The following is an 18551-nucleotide window of genomic DNA, read 5'->3' on the forward strand; positions in this document are numbered from 1 at the left end:
CTTGTAACTCCAGGTTGGATTGGTCCACTCTTGGTTGTGGTTGAGGCCGGCCCCGCTGGTGTGTGGTCCTGCATTGCCCACAGCTGAAGCAGGCTCGGCACAGATGAGACTGGTGGAGCCTCATGCCCAATATCCAGGGCACAGGTACATGCTCCGGTGAGTGAGGCAGGGTGGCACGGGCCTCCATGTGAGGTGCTCGTATCCACGCAGGCGCGTGCCCCGGTGAGTGAGGCAGAGTGGCACGGGTCTCCATGTGAGGTGAAGGCTGTGATCTGCCGGTGGCTCGGGTCTCCATGTTATGTGAAGGCTGTGCTCTGCCGGTGGCACGGGCCTCCATGTGAGGTGAAGGCTGTGATCTGCCGGTGGCTCGGGTCTCCATGTGAGGTGAAGGCTGCGCTCTGCCGGTGGCACGGGTCTCCATGTGAGGTGAAGACTGCGCTCTGCCGGTGGCACGGCCCTCCATGTGAGGTGAAGGCTGTGATCTGCCGGTGGCACGGGTCTCCATGTGAGGTGAAGGCTGCGCTCTGCCGGTGGCTCGGGCCTCCATGTGAGGTGAAGGCTGCGCTCTGCCGGTGGCACGGGTCTCCATGTGAGGTGAAGGCTGCGGTCTGCCGGTGGCACGGGTCTCCATGTGAGGTGAAGGCTGCGCTCTGCGGTGGCACGGGCCTCCATGTGAGGTGAAGGCTGTGGTCTGCAGGTGGCACGGGCCTCCATGTGAGGGGAAGGCTGTGCTCTGCTGGTGCTGCTCGTATCCACGCAGGTGCGTGCTCCGGTGAGTGAGGCAGGGTGACAACAGGCCTCCATGTGAGGTGAAGGCTGCGGTCTGCCGGTGGCACGGGCCTCCAGGTGAGGTGCTCGTATCCACGCAGGCGCGTGCCCCGGTGAGTGAGGCAGAGTGGCACGGGTCTCCATGTGAGGTGAAGGCTGCGGTCTGCCGGTGGCACGGGCCTCCATGTGAGGTGAAGGCTGTGCTCTGCCGGTGGCACGGGCCTCCATGTGAGGTGAAGGCTGTGCTTTGCCGGTGGCACGGGCCTCCATGTGAGGTGAAGGCTGCACTCTGCCGGTGGCTCGGGCCTCCATGTGAGGTGAAGGCTGTGCTTTGCCGGTGGCACGGGCCTCCATGTGAGGTGAAGGCTGCACTCTGCCGGTGGCTCGGGCCTCCTTGTGAGGTGAAGGCTGCGGTCTGCCGGTGGCACGGGTCTCCATGTGAGGTGAAGGCTGCGCTCTGCCGGTGGCACGGGTCTCCATGTGAGGTGAAGGCTGCGCTCTGCCGGTGGCACGGGCCTCCATGTGAGGTGAAGGCTGTGATCTGCCGGTGGCTCGGGTCTCCATGTTATGTGAAGGCTGTGCTCTGCCGGTGGCACGGGCCTCCATGTGAGGTGAAGGCTGTGATCTGCCGGTGGCTCAGGTCTCCATGTGAGGTGAAGGCTGCGCTCTGCCGGTGGCACGGGTCTCCATGTGAGGTGAAGGCTGCGCTCTGCCGGTGGCACGGCCCTCCATGTGAGGTGAAGGCTGTGATCTGCCGGTGGCACGGGCCTCCATGTGAGGTGAAGGCTGCGCTCTGCCGGTGGCACGGGTCTCCATGTGAGGTGAAGGCTGTGGTCTGCCGGTGGCACGGGTCTCCATGTGAGGTGAAGGCTGCGGTCTGCCGGTGGCTCGGGTCTCCATGTGAGGGGAAGGCTGTGCTCTGCTGGTGCTGCTCGTATCCACGCAGGTGCGTGCTCCGGTGAGTGAGGCAGGGTGACAACAGGCCTCCATGTGAGGTGAAGGCTGCGGTCTGCCGGTGGCACGGGCCTCCATGTGAGGTGAAGGCTGCGCTCTGCCGGTGGCACGGGTCTCCATGTGAGGTGAAGGCTGCGGTCTGCCGGTGGCACGGGCCTCCATGTGAGGTGAAGGCTGTGGTCTGCCGGTGGCATGGGCCTCCATGTGAGGGGAAGGCTGTGCTCTGCTGGTGCTGCTCGTATCCACGCAGGTGCGTGCTCCGGTGAGTGAGGCAGGGTGACAACAGGCCTCCATGTGAGGTGAAGGCTGCGGTCTGCCGGTGGTACGGGCCTCCAGGTGAGGTGAAGGCTGCGGTCTGCCGGTGGTACGGGCCTCCAGGTGAGGTGAAGGCTGTGCTCTGTCGGTGGCACGGGCCTCCATGTGAGGTGAAGGCTGCGGTCTGCCGGTGGCACGGGCCTCCATGTGGGGTGAAGGCTGTGCTCTGCCGGTGGCACGGGCCTCCATGTGAGGTGAAGGCTGTGCTCTGCCGGTGGCACGGGCCTCCATGTGAGGTGAAGGCTGTGCTTTACCGGTGGCACGGGCCTCCATGTGAGGTGAAGGCTGCACTCTGCCGGTGGCTCGGGCCTCCTTGTGAGGTGAAGGCTGCGGTCTGCCGGTGGCACGGGCCTCCATGTGAGGTGAAGGCTGCGGTCTGCCGGTGGCACGGGCCTCCATGTGGGGTGAAGGCTGTGCTCTGCCGGTGGCACGGGCCTCCATGTGGGGTGAAGGCTGTGCTCTGCCGGTGGCACGGGCCTCCATGTGAGGTGAAGGCTGTGCTCTGCCGGTGGCACGGGCCTCCATGTGAGGTGAAGGCTGTGCTTTGCCGGTGGCACGGGCCTCCATGTGAGGTGAAGGCTGCACTCTGCCGGTGGCTCGGGCCTCCTTGTGAGGTGAAGGCTGCAGTCTGCCGGTGGCACGGGTCTCCATGTGAGGTGAAGGCTGCGCTCTGCCGGTGGCACGGGTCTCCATGTGAGGTGAAGGCTGCGCTCTGCCGGTGGCACGGGTCTCCATGTGAGGTGAAGGCTGCGCTCTGCCGGTGGCACGGGCCTCCATGTGAGGTGAAGGCTGTGCTCTGCCGGTGCTGCTCGTATCCACGCGAGTCATCTCCTCAGTCCCAGTCACCATAACAAGTGCCCTCCCCAGTAACAGGGATGCTTCAGCAGAGGTTGGTGCAAGGCCACTGATTTCAGAGGCACACTTGTGGTTGGGGCCGCTCTACCAAAGCATTTTGGTTTCGTTTGTGATAGCGAATTAGAGCTCAGAAAGTGTACGAGAATGTGGCAGAGTATGTTACAAAACTACAACGATGTACAGCATTTTGTAAACGTGGTGGGCAAAGTAAAGAAAGAATTTGAGACCCCTTTATTGTACATTGGGGGATGAACAAGCATTGGCTAAGCCAGTATGTCTGGCCTTGACAGGCTAGTCCTATGATTTTTTTATTTTTTTATTGCAAGCCTGTGTCACAAAAATAAGTAATAAATGTGGTGCTAGATGCCTGTAATAAAAATAATTATATTTGAAAGCATTGACTCATGTAGACGATTTAGTAGTGATTGTCACCAAAACCTTTTTGTGGTTCCAATTGTATTATTGACAATGAGCAAGAATAAATCACCACACAACCAAGCACCTGAATCACAGATAGTTTTAACACTTTTAACAGCAGCAACTTAAACAAGCATTTGTAATGCAACGGGTCTTGCGTTTGCTCATGTTAGAGCTGATAGCGTTGTAAACTCCTAACCGACTTTTCACCTATCGGGCAAAAGTGCATTTATATACGTAACTTGAAAAAGTGCAATTAACTACGTAAAGCCCTCGACTTCTGCCAAGCGAGATCGCGCTCGTAAATTAGAGAAAAAGAAGTCCACGAGCCCGATGGAAAACAGCGAGCCTCGCATGTTTTCTGTACTTGGTAGCTGCGCTCGAGGAAGGCTAGCCACCGGAAAAGGCATGACGTATGCGTGCCTTCAACTAATGAAAGCAAGCAGATTTTATTAGGCAAGCCCACGAACCAATTAAAAACATTGACTTGACGTTGACAGGGCTCCGAGCCCTTTTCTGAACACTAAAGAGTCTCGCTGCGATACGCATGCGCGAGCTCATGCAATGCAGGCTCGACCCTAAAAAGGAGTAAAAAATGAATCCCCATTTGACTACCACTGAAGAGAGGACCAAATGAGAAGTTTGTATTTAAAGTTAATATTAAACAATAAATGAAATAAAAAGCAAACTTTGAACCAGCTCTGTCACTGACTTAACGGAGCTGCTTTTAGGCGGATATGAACAATGTGCACAGACTTTTTCAGTCTCTCCAGATGGAGGCAACGAGTGAATAAAGTGGGCGGATCCACTGCCCGGTGCTGTGCTGGGCAGAAGCAAAATGTGCATAGCAATGTACCAGACCGATGGTGACACCTGCTGGCCAGAGCACTCTTATGCATCTACATTATGTGTGAACTGGTTGGAAAAACAACAGCCTTGTGAGACGGCTGAAACTGTCCCACTGGGCCAGAGCTAAAAAGAGTGTGATTGAAAGCTGATCTACTGATTATAGGTGCTAACAGTGGCTATGTGAGTGTAACACGCACACCATGACCTGTGGGGATGAACTCAACAAGGATGTGGAATGAAACATTCAGGGCCTAATTCACTAGAATGGATCCTAAGGTTATTCTGACTGCTTTGTAATTGCATTTTGAACCTTCTCTAGGTTTGCTCTGATCCATACTCCTCTAAAGGCTTTCCTATTCCCTTTCTTGTATCTCCCCATTTTCTCTGTCTTCTCTCTCACAAGCCCCAGCTCAGCCTTCGCTTCATTGGGGTTCAACAGATTCCTTGCACCTGGCGCTCGCCCTGCATCTGTGCTCTTCCTCTGACCCTCCAGCTGTTTGATCCCTGTGAGCCCGGAAGGAAGCAGCTCACAAGTGTCATCTACTCAGTCTCCTTGTGCTCCGTCATGTTCCTGCTGCTGTCATTCCAGGCTTGTTGTTTGAGTCTGTTTCCCTGGTGGCTTAGTGGACTAATGCATCCACTGTAGGGGCCTGTGTTTGACTTCATGGCCACAGGTTCAGATCCCAGTGGGTCCACTCAGCCTTTAATCCATCTGGGGTCGATTCAATGAGTACCATTGAACTGGGTAACAATAAACATCTGTTATTCAGCACCAAGACACCTTTCTGGGTGAACGTGCACTTTACAAATACACATGCTATTTCCTGAACCTGTTTTCCTGATTTGGGCTATTTCGTAGTATCTGCTTCTGTCCTTTTTCCCCCTACACCTCTGTTCCTGTGTTAGCTGTTATTTATAGTCTCCTCCCTGCACTCTTCTTGATCTTCCCTGTTCTATGCAGACTCCTTGCCTATTTGCATATTTTTTCTTTAGCCTTGCTTGCGTGTAGATCTTTCCTAAGCTTGTTTTCGGTATTTCGGCTCTGTGTGTTCCAGTCCTGTTACTGACCCTGAAACCAGTCCCGCTGTTCCCAGAGCTGAATTTCTGTTTTGTTGTTCCTTGACCTGGTCCCTGTGTTTTTTGTGTGTTGCATTATAGTCTGGATTATCTTTGTTACCGAGGGTGCCAGTGTGTTTTGAGGCCTCTTTTTCCTTAAGAGCTGCTGGGTGCCCCCCAGAACCTTGTGAGATTAATCCGCTCCTGGCCTTCTTGTAACATCTTTTTTCAACTCACAGAGAGATCACTTCAGAGGAGCAGACAAACTATAATTTATGAAAGTTTGTCTGTTGTTTCCCTGCTTTAGCTTACTGTTGTTTTACTTGCGTTATCTTCACAGTTTTTCTTGCAGACTTCCATTCCCCTCTTCACTTCCATTTCCACCTTCCGATTCTGTTTTGCTTCCGTTCCAGCCTCAGGTACTTTCTTGATTATTTTACCCCTTCAGAGAACACACACAACCTCAGTTATCTATTCTTGCCCCGATCTTACCCAGCAAGTCCCTTAACGCATAGTTGATACATATAGTACTAGAAATATGGTTATTTTGCAATGTGTACTTTGATAGGTGTTGGTCTGGCTTACATCTGTTCACATGTTTTTTGTCATTGAGCTCTAGGAAACCCTTCGGGATATCAGTATGCTTTATAAAATGAATTCCCTAATTAATCATGGAACGCTCATGGGGATCTCTGAGTGTATGTGTGTGTCCGTCTCCCCCCTGCCCCTCCAGGCAAGACATGTTTTGGCCTCTCCCTTCCCCTGTATCCACATATAATTTGTCAGCTTTCTGCTAAATGTAGAATGCATAATGCCAAAAAAATATTGCATTCCAGATTAAACTTTCAGATACTATGCACATAAAAATAGCTGAAACCTCATGCTTTGCAGCGTCTTCCGGCCAAATGGGGACAAAAGTAAGCTTGAATAAGCATTGATAAAACATTTTCTTTTCAGTTTTGGATCTAGATTTTGTTTGCTTTGAAGGAATTAACCTTTTCAGTCCTTCTAGTTTTGACAGTTGCAGTTTTAATTTTAGTGGACTTAAACCCACATATCTTAAAGTAGATTTTAGAGGTCAAGGTTAGCCGTAAATTATATGATGGCTTCAATAAGTTTAGCAGCATTCAGTACATTGATGATTAAAGGAGACCATCATTCCAAGTTTGATTCGTAAAGGCTCCTGGAACATGGGCTGTTGTATGCGCCAACACTTAAATCGTGTCTAAAGAAAAATAAAAAGCATTTTCAATGGAACGGGTCTCGCATTTGTTCGAGTTAGAGCTATTAACGCTGTAAAGCAAAAAAAAACGCAGCGTGATCGCACTATGTAAAATGCACAGCGATCGCTCTGCTTGGAAAATAAACAGGTAAAGTAGTCCGGACTTCAGGCTGAAAACATCGAGCCTCGTATGTTTTTGGTACTTTACCGGTGCTGTGCAGGTGGGCTAACACCGGAAAAGGTATGACGTATGCATGCCTTTCACAAATGAAAGCAAGCAGATTTTAACAGGCAAGCCCACGAACCAATGTAAGTGACTGATGTGGCAGGGGTGTGTTTTCAAGCCCAAAGAGAGATTACAGAATGGACGGAGCACTTTGTGCTCGCCCATAAAAAGGAATGAGTATCCAGAGAGGAAAGTGGCAAATTAGCTAAAGGTAGACCCTTGAGAAAGTTAATATGTGCCTGAACAAAGAGACCTATTGGTCAGGCTATGCATTAACTTCTAAGAGTACTCAGTGCTAATAAAACAAGCATTTGCAATGCAACGGGTCTCACATTTCTCCGAGTTAGAGGTATTAGCAGTTGTAAACGCCCAGCCTGACTTTTCTTGCCACATTAAATGGAAACAGAAGAGCACAATCACGCTGCTACAGTTCACTCGTAGTGAAACCTATCGGCAAAAGTGCAATTATCTACGTAACCGGCAAAAGTACAATTAACTATGTAACAGGGTCGATGTCATGGAAAGCGCTCGACTTCTGCCAAGCGAGATCGCGCTGCGAAAAAAGATTTAAAAAAATAGTCCATAAACTAGATGGAAAACAGCTAGCCTCGCATGTTTTCAGTACTTGCCCGCTGCGCTCGAGGAGGGCTAACCAACGGAAAAGGCATGACGTATGCGTGCCTTCCACTAATGAAAGCAAGGCAATTTTACCAGGCAAGCCCACGAACCAATGAAAGACACTGACATGACATGGATGGGGCTCTAAATGAGCCCTTTTCTAACTCCTAAAGCATCTTGCAAGCAAAACGCATGCTCAAGCGCATGCGACGCAGGCTCGACCCTAAAAAAATTGCTGTGGATGATAAAAGCACAAAAAATTAATTTCAAGACAGTCAAATACTTTGTTTAAATATACGCAATACATTTCTTAGGAAGTTACTGGATTCCAACAAGTCTTATTACATCTCATGGAATTATTAACCTTGTAAATGTACTAGAAAAATTAAAATAATGGTAAAAACTAGTATTTTGGTCACTAAACCGGAGTTCCAATTTAGTCTAAGTAATAATGTTAGCCAACAGAGTTAGGGAAACAAAGAGATAATTGATGACTGAAAAACAAGCTTTAATGAGTTACATGGGAATAATATTGTGCTTGAGGGTGGAGAGCTTTAGGTTGAAGACACTCATGTAAGTTTACAAGAGTCTTCTGTATCACTAGATCTCACAGAGCCTCACCCAGTCGACCAGATCTCCAGTTCTTACTCGGTTGCTCACAAATAAATAATTCCAACTCAAACATGTTAAACTGTCACCTAACTTTACACTGAAGTTGTCTGCTAAAATTACTGATGAAAAATCAGAACGACCATGTTTATCAGGTGATCAAATAAATCAATCCAACTAAGCTACGAGGTAATATATTGCTAAAATTACTTAGATTAAAATTGTAGACATTAAGGGCCAGATGTAGCAAAGGTTTTTACCCATTCTGTGTCTATGGGAAAAAGTGTTCGTACATATGGCCCTAAGTAACAAAAAACTTTGGTCCAATTATCCTTGAATATTAAGGATAGAGTGTTAAGTCTTTGAGAGGATATATTGGGGATGTTTAAACCTAATGAAACAGCAGCCCATTCTGCAAAGCCACCCTTGGCTCGCCCTGAAGAAGAAGAAGGAATAGCAGCAATTCCAAAGGAGGAAAAAACATCTATAAAGGTATTGGAGATGGCTCAGGTTTCCTGGGAAAAGAGGATATTGTACTGCTTATTTAGGGAGATCTAATTGTTGTTTTCGAATTGAGAAGACAACCCCACAGTATTCTAGGAGAAGATCTAATCTGCTCATTTCCTAGAGAATTAAATGGTCCTTTCAGTGGTATTTACTGGGTTATAGGTGTATGAAGATGTATCTTACTTCTGTAATCACCAGGGCCTGGTGAAGGATAGGAAAGATCTGGACTTTCCAGTTGACAAGGAAATCAGTCCTTATCCTCCTGGGAGGCTGGCGGGGTAAACTGTTTAGGCAGATTTAGGAGGTCTTACAATAAGTGAGGTAGTACTAATCTTACTAATTAAGGGAAGGGAAGGTTTTGAGGGAGACGGCCTATAAAAGTAGCATGATGGGATACGTTTGATCATACTGGGACCAGTGCTTTAATGGTACAGTTAAAAAAAAAAAAAGTTCTGCAACTGAACTGGGTTTCTAACATTACACAGTCCCCGCTCTCACACAGTGAGATGATTTCTTTAGTTGATCGTAGCTGCTATTTTTCTATGGCTAGAGGTGGGACCTTAGTCAAAATCGTTGCAGATAGATTGGAGGGGAGCATTAACAACATTTTGTTTTATGTGGTGATGTATTGCTACATGCACTACATGCAAGGTAAACAGTGGTGCAGTGTAAGGGCAACAAAATAATGCATGGTAATATACGATGGACCTTGGCCTCTGCTTCTGTTTTACATTGGCTCAAGACTCCATCTTGTCGAGTCTGGTTCTGTGCGTGAAGCACTGTTCTGTGTTTTTCCACAAACTTCTGCAAGCTTCAGGGTGGGGTGTTTTTCTGCTCAGCTTTGCTCCATCTGCCTGGTACAGAGGGCAGTATTTACATTCCACGAATCAGTTAGGACAGTGGGATGCACCTGTACTCAAGGAGGAATGCAAGCTTCACCTTGGAGCCCTCTTCTGGGAACCTGGCCCGTTCCGCAGAGACTTCTCGAAGGGTGAACAAGGTACCACCGATTGCACAATTTGTAAAGGAGGGGGTCTTTTTCTCAAAGACTCCTGGGCGGTAGTAAATACTATAAAGGTCAGGAGCCCTGATGGACTGGTTTTGGAACTCTCTTCTGGGTTGTACGCAACACCAGGAGGACTGATTGTCCCGAATGAGACTCCCTGCGCTAGTCGATTTGGGTTCCCCGGCTTGGTGTACGGCGGAGGGATGCAGAATCTGTTTTCGGTGAAGCCTTTCATTTTATAATCATTTGAGCATGGTGTGTGTGTAGGTGTAGTATGCATTTATTCTTGCAGCTTCTTTCATGTTATTTTTCCTGATATCACAGAGTGCTTATATTCCTGCAGTTATTCTCATGTTATTTTTCATGATATTTTAGTGTGGTCAGTTTAGCTATATGAGAACTTGTCCCATAAATAAACTTGATTATTCTACTTATTAAGGTGTCTGGGAGTGATTGTTTCACATTGTGCCCTAAATGGTCCTGAAGTGCATAGTTATGTTATTCTGAAGTGTAAAGCAACACAGGTGGCCCATTAAAGAGGGTGCTTTCGGAGAAAGACAATAATTGAGCTTCAGAAACACCAGCATTAACCAAGGGGTTGGCTACAGGTTGCATGGGGGTTGTTAACAGTAAGTCAGCTTGGGAAGTGGTAGCATCACGGGAGACCTTGATGTGTAAAGAAGCATAACAAGGACAAGAAATAGCATTTCCAACATAGACATTCTTTCCAATATATTTGTCAAAATAAGGCTTAATTAAAGATAACAATTTACCAAAATATCACGTTTAGATTGAATAGGAGTCCCAAGATTTCATACAAGCCTCTGCTGGGCTTTTAGGGAGAACCCCTGGTTTTGGGTGGACCCCTTTTCCTTTTGGAGGAGGAGGAGTGATGGAATGAAAGTTTGAGGAAGCACATCATGTATTTCAACCTCAATAGTCAGGTTAGCTTCACTTACATAAGCGTTTTCTGTCCTGGCCTGGGGCTGGATCTGGAGGAGATTTGAAAGTTCATAAGCTCACGGTTAATCAGTCTTGAAGAAACAGATAACCTGCCTTGGCCCATTAATGATTCCAACTAATGGTCCCCACAGCATGTTCCAAAAAATTGTCGGTGGTAGATACTTAAAGACAAATACATACTCACTCCTCAGTTTCCTGGTGTCTTTCTTTTCTCCATAGTAGAGACGTAAGAGAACCAAAATTCACTGTTAAAGTTGAGAGAAGGCAAAAAGGGATGGCCCAGCCTCTGAAGGGTCGTAAATGGGTCCATGCAGAAGGAAGGATGAACGCTCCATAGTGCAGTAGAAGCAGGCAAGTTCCCCTCCCCCCATCCCTCCAGTGCAGCTTGGGAGATGTAATCTCCCCAACTCAGGCCAACAAACAAGCAGCCAGGTGTCCCACATAGGTGCAAAGATGAATGTGCTAGAGAGCAGTGTGGGAGCTCGGAGGTTGCTTCTCTCGCCTTCCCTGCAGTTTAGCCCGGGAGATGAAGTCCCCTCTCATTCAGGACAACAAGGTAGAAGTCCAGTTTCAAGTTAAATCTTTTTGTCCAACTTGCTGAAGAGATCAGTTCAAACCAGAGCCTCCACCCTCCTCCGCAGACACTGTTGTGCAAAATGGGTCATCTGTCTCCTAGGCTTCTGTATCTAGACCCTGGGTCTTCTAACTACTGGCTTCATTGCTCTGAGGGGCTGCAGAAAATGTCTTCTAGTGGTGGTGCACCTCTTCAGTCTTCCAGACCCCTGGATCAGGTTGATTGTCAGAAATCAGAAAGAATACACAACTTTGATTTCAGATGTTATTACCACATCTTCCACCAATTAATGTCATTTTGGTGGTTAAACTTTAACTTGTCATCTTATAAGGGGGAAATGGGAAAGGGAATGGTAAATAAGGCATAGGGGGTAAAGATGAGTCTCACATTGGTCGGGGTACTCTAAACAATACATTGATAGGCTCGCAAAATCAAGGCACTACACTATGAAGAAAATATATATGTACTTGATCATTGGAAGAACACAAAGTACATGTACTATTATTTACCACCCTGCCACCAAGATCTTGCAGTTCTTTCCATTGAGGTGTCTGCTGACAAGCTTCAGGACCACCGGGAATGAGTAAATCCTCCCAGAAAAGGTCACACACTGTGGTGCAGAGAGTAATTAGGGGAGACAAATACTTCATCAAGTATCTGACCCCACCAGTCCCCCGGGGAAATTCAAAAGTGCTGGGAATGCAATGAGTTCGCGAACATAGCAGCCACATAACTGCAGCAGATCTGTGTATGTAGGCAGCAGGGCACTGTGTAGGGGCTATACAAGCATAAAGTAACAACTAGTAGGAGAAGTAGCTGGTTTGTGGACTGTCAATGCATTGCGATGTAGTGTTCTTCAAAGAGATGCATCTTCAACTCTTTCCTAAATTGGAGCAGTGTTGGGGTGGCCTTGAGGTATATGGGGTTATGGTTAAAATTCTATCCTAGTTCACACAATTTGAATAATGGTTATAAAAGTAAAAAGGATAGCGACAATGACATTTGTGAATAAGCTCAATAGCAGAAAATACTGTGACAATATGGTGGTATATTAGGGTCTCTAAATCATTAATCCCAATCCCAATCCCTTCCCTCTCTTGGCTAACTAAGCTGATCTTAGCACCAAAGAGGCGCCTGCTGGAGTTATAGACAGCCTACACCTGCATACCTTGTCCACACAAAAGAAACAGCATTCCTTAAAGAGAAGCGTTTCAGCGACAAGGTTGTTCGTAAGCCACTTGGAGGATGGTTTGTGTCGCTTCCTCTACCTTCAGCAAGGCCAGGTACTGCTTGACCCTCAGCCTGGATCATGGTTCCTCTCGATCAAGTAATGCTTCATTCCATTTTATATACTCTGGCTGAACACTGTTGAATATTCTTAAAATAAACACTCAGTAAAGAGACCCATCTATTCTTTCACCTACTTAAATTCTTTCAAACATTATTTACTGTTAAGAAAATAAGTGATCATTTCAGTGAAATACCTTACTGACATCCACTCGCTTTTGAAAACCTACACCTGACTGAATGCACATACATTGTGTCCCAGCAGCTGAAGGCTGGTCTCATCCCCCACACCCCAGCTCCATGTGCTGATCTCCCATCTGCACCATGTCAGCTGGGAAGTGTATGGGATACCAGTTGGGTATTTCATAACATTAATATCCAAAAAGTTTCAAGTTGCTATATCACAGCTGACAAATATGTTTAAATCCGTGTACTTACTGTGTGCTGGTATTTACCCTTAAAAGCCATCAGTCTGAAATCTCCCTGAAAAAGATCAAGTAGACTGAGCTAGGGGAGATCTAAAATAATTATTTCCCACCAACTACTTCCTGCTGTCTCATTAGTTGCACATTCCAGGAATCTACCTGGCCTTTTAGTTGTCCATCTAAAGAGACTGGGGAATCTAGTGATTTCGGTCACCTTCCTCTTCCTAGTTCATTCAAAAATAACCATCCTTGTAGAATTTGGAATGTATCTCTGTAGTAGAGCATCAGTTCTCAGTGAACAAAATGGTGCGCTCTCCTCATTTATGACAGCCCTGGAGCTTCTTGTCCCTCATTCAAAATAGCCAAGAAAATATACTGTTAGAAAGTATTTCACCAAACCAATATGAAACAGTTATTACAGAATACAGCCACTGACCTCCAGGTGCATCTTATTTGGTGTATGACACAGATGTGTGTAATAAGGCAAAAATTATGTTTACAAAAAAAAAAAGCCATCTTTTATTTTCTGTTGTTCATGTTCTCTGATGAGATGGGCTTATTGTAACTAAATTCAGATTGAGGCATCTGGGGGCGCATCAGAAATAGAATAGTCTTCATGTAAGATTTTGAATTGTGTAAGTGGTTGTATTGGTGGGTTCACTAGGTTGTTGTGTCTGGGACCGTGTGTGTGTGTGTGTGTTGGGGGAGGGCTGGGCCAACATTCAGGTGTTAGGAATGTACCAGGGTACATCGTACTGCATCTTAGACCGTAGGGAATGGTGGTCTATGTGAGGATGTTTATGTCCTATACAGCAATGTTGTCTGGTGGTGAATGGGCTGACACAACATTCACACCATACTGGGTTGGAACAAACGCTTACCACATTTTGTCATCATTTGCAGTGTACACCTCATCAGAACAACCTCCCTCTTTTTCCCTCAGTTTGCCCTTCCCAGTGGACGAGGAGGAGGATGATGAAGATGGAGCTGGAGGTGGAGACGGCTACAACAGACCTCGAAGTGCCCTTTATGGGAAGGGATTATCGGATCAGCAGAATGAGGGAATAATAATGGTTAAGAAAACGATGATGTCCTTGGATGAGGAAGATGGCCTGGATGAAGTGTACACCTTTAGGTAAAGTGCCATCAAGGTCACTGTGCTAAGAGTGCATAATGGGTTTGCTGCAGAGCAAGTAAATTGCTTACTGTCCACAGATGTGTCCAATATTTGTCCTCCATATGGGAAAATGTCAAATTGTTGGTTATTCCCACGTGTGCCCTTGAATCCCCCTGAATCTAACACGTGGAAATTAAATGAGTCTGTAGAAAAGTCTCCCTTTCTGCACGGTGACCTCTTTGACGCCCTACTTTTACTGTTATTGAGACTCTAAGCGCTGTAAGACAACAAAACAGTGCTGCAGTGCGTGCGCTCTGGTAACGAAATGGTACTTTCAAAATTAATCTCAACCAAGTGGTCTCTTGAACTTTCCTGTAAAGCCGTGGTTGATGGGCTGGAATTGCATCCGTGAGGTGTAAGTTAAATGCCCTATGTAGTTTGCAGTGTGTAATTACCCCACCCACATATATGACAAAAATATGTAGCTGCCAAAGCCACTGTTGTAATCTGGCTGGACTACATTTTAAAATCCTGCATTGCAGCAACACATGGAAACAAAACCTGCCCTGGAGAAAAAACTATTTGTTCGTAGCCTTTGTGGCTGTAGATACTTATGCTCTGCATACCACTGCCAACTACTGTTGGGACCGGATGTTTGCAAGTTATTTTTCTTTAAGAAAGCATTTTGCTTTGGTCCACAATGCGCAATGCTCCATCATGTACTTTTTTTTTGCGGGCATCTTTATCAAACACTGAGCATGCTCTGAGTTTGTGCACCTTACACATTTTTAGGGCCCACTGGTTCAAATTGGAAACCGAAGTTTCGGATTATCAGCCTGCACTTCAACAACCATATTGCTCTACTCTGCTGCAAACCTCTGGACGATGGCCGACTACCGCTTGATGCCCCAGACACCGGGGGCCTTGTCTCAGCCTTTGGGAACCAAATGTACTCCTTCGACCATTGACTCTGGAGAACGCAGACCAGAATGGGAGCCAGAACAAACAGTCTTCAAACATTGGCTCCTGTGCAATTTGAAGGATCCATGGTGATATCACCCTGACATCTGTAATCTGTGCCTTTCCACTGACCATGACCGTGCCTCTTCTGAACCCTTCTTCATCTTCCATCTAAAGAAAATCATAAAGCACTGCAGAGAGAAGCGCTGGGCACACTGCAAAATGTACCAAAAAGCATCTTGAGACTCTGGACATTTTCAGGGAAGATGATCCTCTCAGTGCAAAAGAAGGTGGTGAGGCAGGTCCATCAAGAGTCCCAGCAGCTGTGCTAATGTCCAGGCCAGAAGCGGTGTTGTTGAGCGATTCAGAATGTAAAGAAGAGAAGGAAGTTGAACTGACGCAGCACACATCTGGCTCTTGAACCAAGAAGAAGCCCAGGGTCGTAAGTACTGCACTCGTCTCTGAGACCCACATGACCAGACCAGGCTGCATAAAAAGTCCCGGACGTAAGTAGAGCGCGTGTCCTGTGGAAGTCCCCGACGGAAGTAGACTAGCGCCTATAGGGCCTCTGATGCACTGGGGCTCTGGTTGGCACTGAGAAAGTGGTTTGGAGGCGACCAAGTCTCTGCCAAATGACATCCAACCTCACTCGCGAGAACAATATATCTGCACACCTAAAATCATACACCGTCTTCTACTGTTTATGGAAGTCTGTCTTGCGTGCTACACTGGGACGTGCACTGCCCAATGCACGAACCGACGTAAGCAATGAAGATTCCAAGCCACCAGACCTGGGACCCAGTGTGCACAGCAGATAAGAAATGTTTGCAATTTTACCAAATTAGTTAAAAAAGTATTAACCTATTAGTACCAGTTGAGATATATTTAATATACACACAAGGCTTTCAAATGGTGTCCCTTGCACTGTGTGCAGCCATGTTTGTAGGCCCGCAGTGGTCTCCATTGCTTTGACAGCCAATGCAAGGTGCTGTATGCAGTCCAGTGCGCTGTATCATATTACTACAGGAAATAAACATAATTAAATCTTAAGGTCAGTCACTAATGGGGCTACCAGTGGAAAACAAAGCAGTTCTCTTTGGAAATATACGTGTGTTTGAAGGCCACGTTTAAATTGGAAGTCTGCTTGCTTTATCACTTCATGACATGAAGGTCTGCTGATGTCTGACCAAGCTCAGTGCTGCAAGGCTTGACGAGTAGGGAGTGAACTGCACACTGGACAGTCATGAAAGGATAATGCAAGGTCACTGACAAAAAGTCAATCACAAGCGGTGCCCACAGCCTCCAAGAAGATCCTGTGGAAGGGTTGCTTTAGTTTCTCCTCTTCTTGGTACTTTACGCTGCGTTTTTCTACTTGAAGATTATTTTAAATAGTTTTCCTCTATTGATCTCCCATCGCTGGACAAACTATTTGTTGTGGCTGCTTAAGAATGTTGGGTACAGTCTGGAATCTCTGTCATTGAGATTCTAACTGAGTGGTCTCGAGGACGGTCTGCGGAGTGGAGAGATACTGGACGGTTGAGGAAATGGGAGCTGACGCTGCTGTTTGGGTTGGTGGTTTTTGAATAAAGCTCTTTACACTAAACTACCGTGTCAGAGCTTAACACTGGCGACGAGGTGACCACCAACCCAGAACCCACGGATTTCTACTCTTCTGTCGCGACGCCATTTCCCAGGGACTTGCTGCGTTTTTCCTACCTGATCGAACGAAAGTGCCTGTTTTCCTGGTTGAACGGATGGTCTTCTCCGTGTTGTTGGCAGAGTGGGCGTCTCCGGCGACCTCCATCAAATTTTCCCTGTGTCAGCGGCAGCGTGGACGTTTTTCGCGGTCTCCACTAGGTGGGGGTGAGAACACGTTCCAGGAACGATTTCTGTCTGCTCTGGACAGTGGATTTGTTTGTGTTTTTGTCCTTTCTTGCCGGCTACAGTTTTTTTTCAGTTCAGCGCGAGCCTCCAACGGACCCAGCGCGCTCGAGTGGGCACGCACATTTGTTGCTACAGGAGCCTAGCAACGCGGCCCTGGCAACGAGAAGTATACGGAAGGCCCAATAACGCGAGCCTGCATTGCGTGCGCAGCCATAGCAACGCTGCCTAGCAACGCGCTTGCGTCTCAATCGTCCAAGCCAGATTTATATATATATATATTTATATATATATATATATTTTTTTCCTTTTTCTCCTCTTCGTTGTGCAGTGCTACATTGTGGAACAGTTTAAAGGGATTTTCTTCTACAGTGGACTTAAGGCGCGTTACAAGTTATGGCTACTCCTACAATGTCTCAGCCTCCTCCTTTTCTAACGGATAAAGGCGACCCGATTCTTCTGTGGAAGCGTTGGAAGAATCTTTTTGATTCCTATTTAATAGCGATAGGTGGGGAAAAGTTCTCTCCTGCAAGGAAACAAGCAGTCTTGTTGCACAATTTAGGAATTGAGGGCAGGAATATCTATGATAGTCTAGAGACCTTGTCCTTTGGAGGGGCAGAAGTTGAACCCAGAGACTGTTATGAGATGTCTGTGGCCATTTTAGCAGCACACTTTGAATCCAAACTCAATGTTGTTCTTGAGAGACACAAGTTTTTTGCACGCTCACAAGGGAAGTCTGAAAGTGTGGGTAATTACATTGCTGTTTTGCGCACGCTAGCACGCACTTGTGATTTTGGTGACATCACGGATTCCTTAATCCGTGACCAACTCGTCCGATGTACTAACAACAAGAGAGTTCAGGAGAAGCTACTGACGAAAAACCCAGGCTTAAGAGAGGCCATTGCAATTGTTGAAGGGATGGAGAGCACCAATAGTTGGATTAAGGAGATGAGTGGAGACAATGATTTGTGCATGGTTCAAGCACCGCATTTTCGCGAGGAGGTCTTGAGGGTTAGCTATGACAGTGACAGTAAAACCCCAGGATTTACCCAAGAGAGGAAGAGAGAGCCTAGACTTCAGCGTTGTTTCCGTTGTGGTAATACAGGACATGCTGCGAACAGTCCTAATTGTTTCGCACGGAATTCTCAGTGTAGGAAGTGTGGGAAAAAAGGGCACTATGCTAGAGTCTGCAATAGTGACAAGAACAATATAGATGCTGTCACTGAGAATGTTAACAAGATGATCCTATGCATTGATTCGGATTCCGGCAACATTGTGAATGAGTCTGGAATGGTAGATGTAGGACCTGTAACCATGCCTGAGTGTGCTATTGAGCTTGATGGAAAAATAGTAACAGTATTAGCTGATTCGGGTTCTCCTTATACTATGGTGGGTGACAAGAATTACCGGGCAATTTTTGGGGAGGATTTCCATTCGTTAACAGCACCTGATATCAACCCTGTCAGTTATGGGGGGTCTAAAATAGAAGTGATAGGCTATAAGATCATGCGTATTCAATTCCAAAGTAAGGCCACTGTAGGGAAAGTTTATGTAGCAAAACGTGGGAACAATCTACTAGGTTGGCGTCACCAACGTGATATGGGGATTAAATTGGACCCCAATGCCAAGAGTCAGGTTATGGTAGTGAATGATAGCAACTTGGATCTTGATATTCTGAAGGATTTCCCTACTGTGTTCAGAGAAGAATTAGGTTGTCTGTCCAATTTTGAACACAGAATTATTCTTAAGAAGAATGCCACTCCTTCTGTGCATAAAGTGAGAGGAGTTCCAAAATTAATGTTAGAACCTCTCAAAGTGGAGCTTAACAAGCTTTTGGATGCTGGTGTGATTGAGGAGATAGAGTCCTCTGAATGGTTGGCTCCCATTGTTCTAGCGCCGAAGGACAATGGGAGACAAATTCGCATGTGTGTGGACCTCAGAG

The 18551-nt window shown here is 46.8% G+C and overlaps 1 protein-coding gene across 1 annotated transcript in view; it reads left to right on the plus strand.

The window, feature by feature from the left end:
* XRCC5 (X-ray repair cross complementing 5) overlaps positions 1–18551 on the plus strand; it is a 490394-nt gene that overhangs the window by 53545 nt on the left and 418298 nt on the right. Inside the window, exon 6 of the mRNA XM_069227051.1 lies at positions 13595–13786. Coding sequence (XP_069083152.1) covers positions 13595–13786 — 192 coding nt within the window. The remainder of the gene's footprint in view (positions 1–13594; positions 13787–18551) is intronic.

This window comes from Pleurodeles waltl, chromosome 3_2 (genome assembly GCF_031143425.1).
Source record: "Pleurodeles waltl isolate 20211129_DDA chromosome 3_2, aPleWal1.hap1.20221129, whole genome shotgun sequence".
Taxonomy (NCBI): domain Eukaryota; kingdom Metazoa; phylum Chordata; class Amphibia; order Caudata; family Salamandridae; genus Pleurodeles; species Pleurodeles waltl.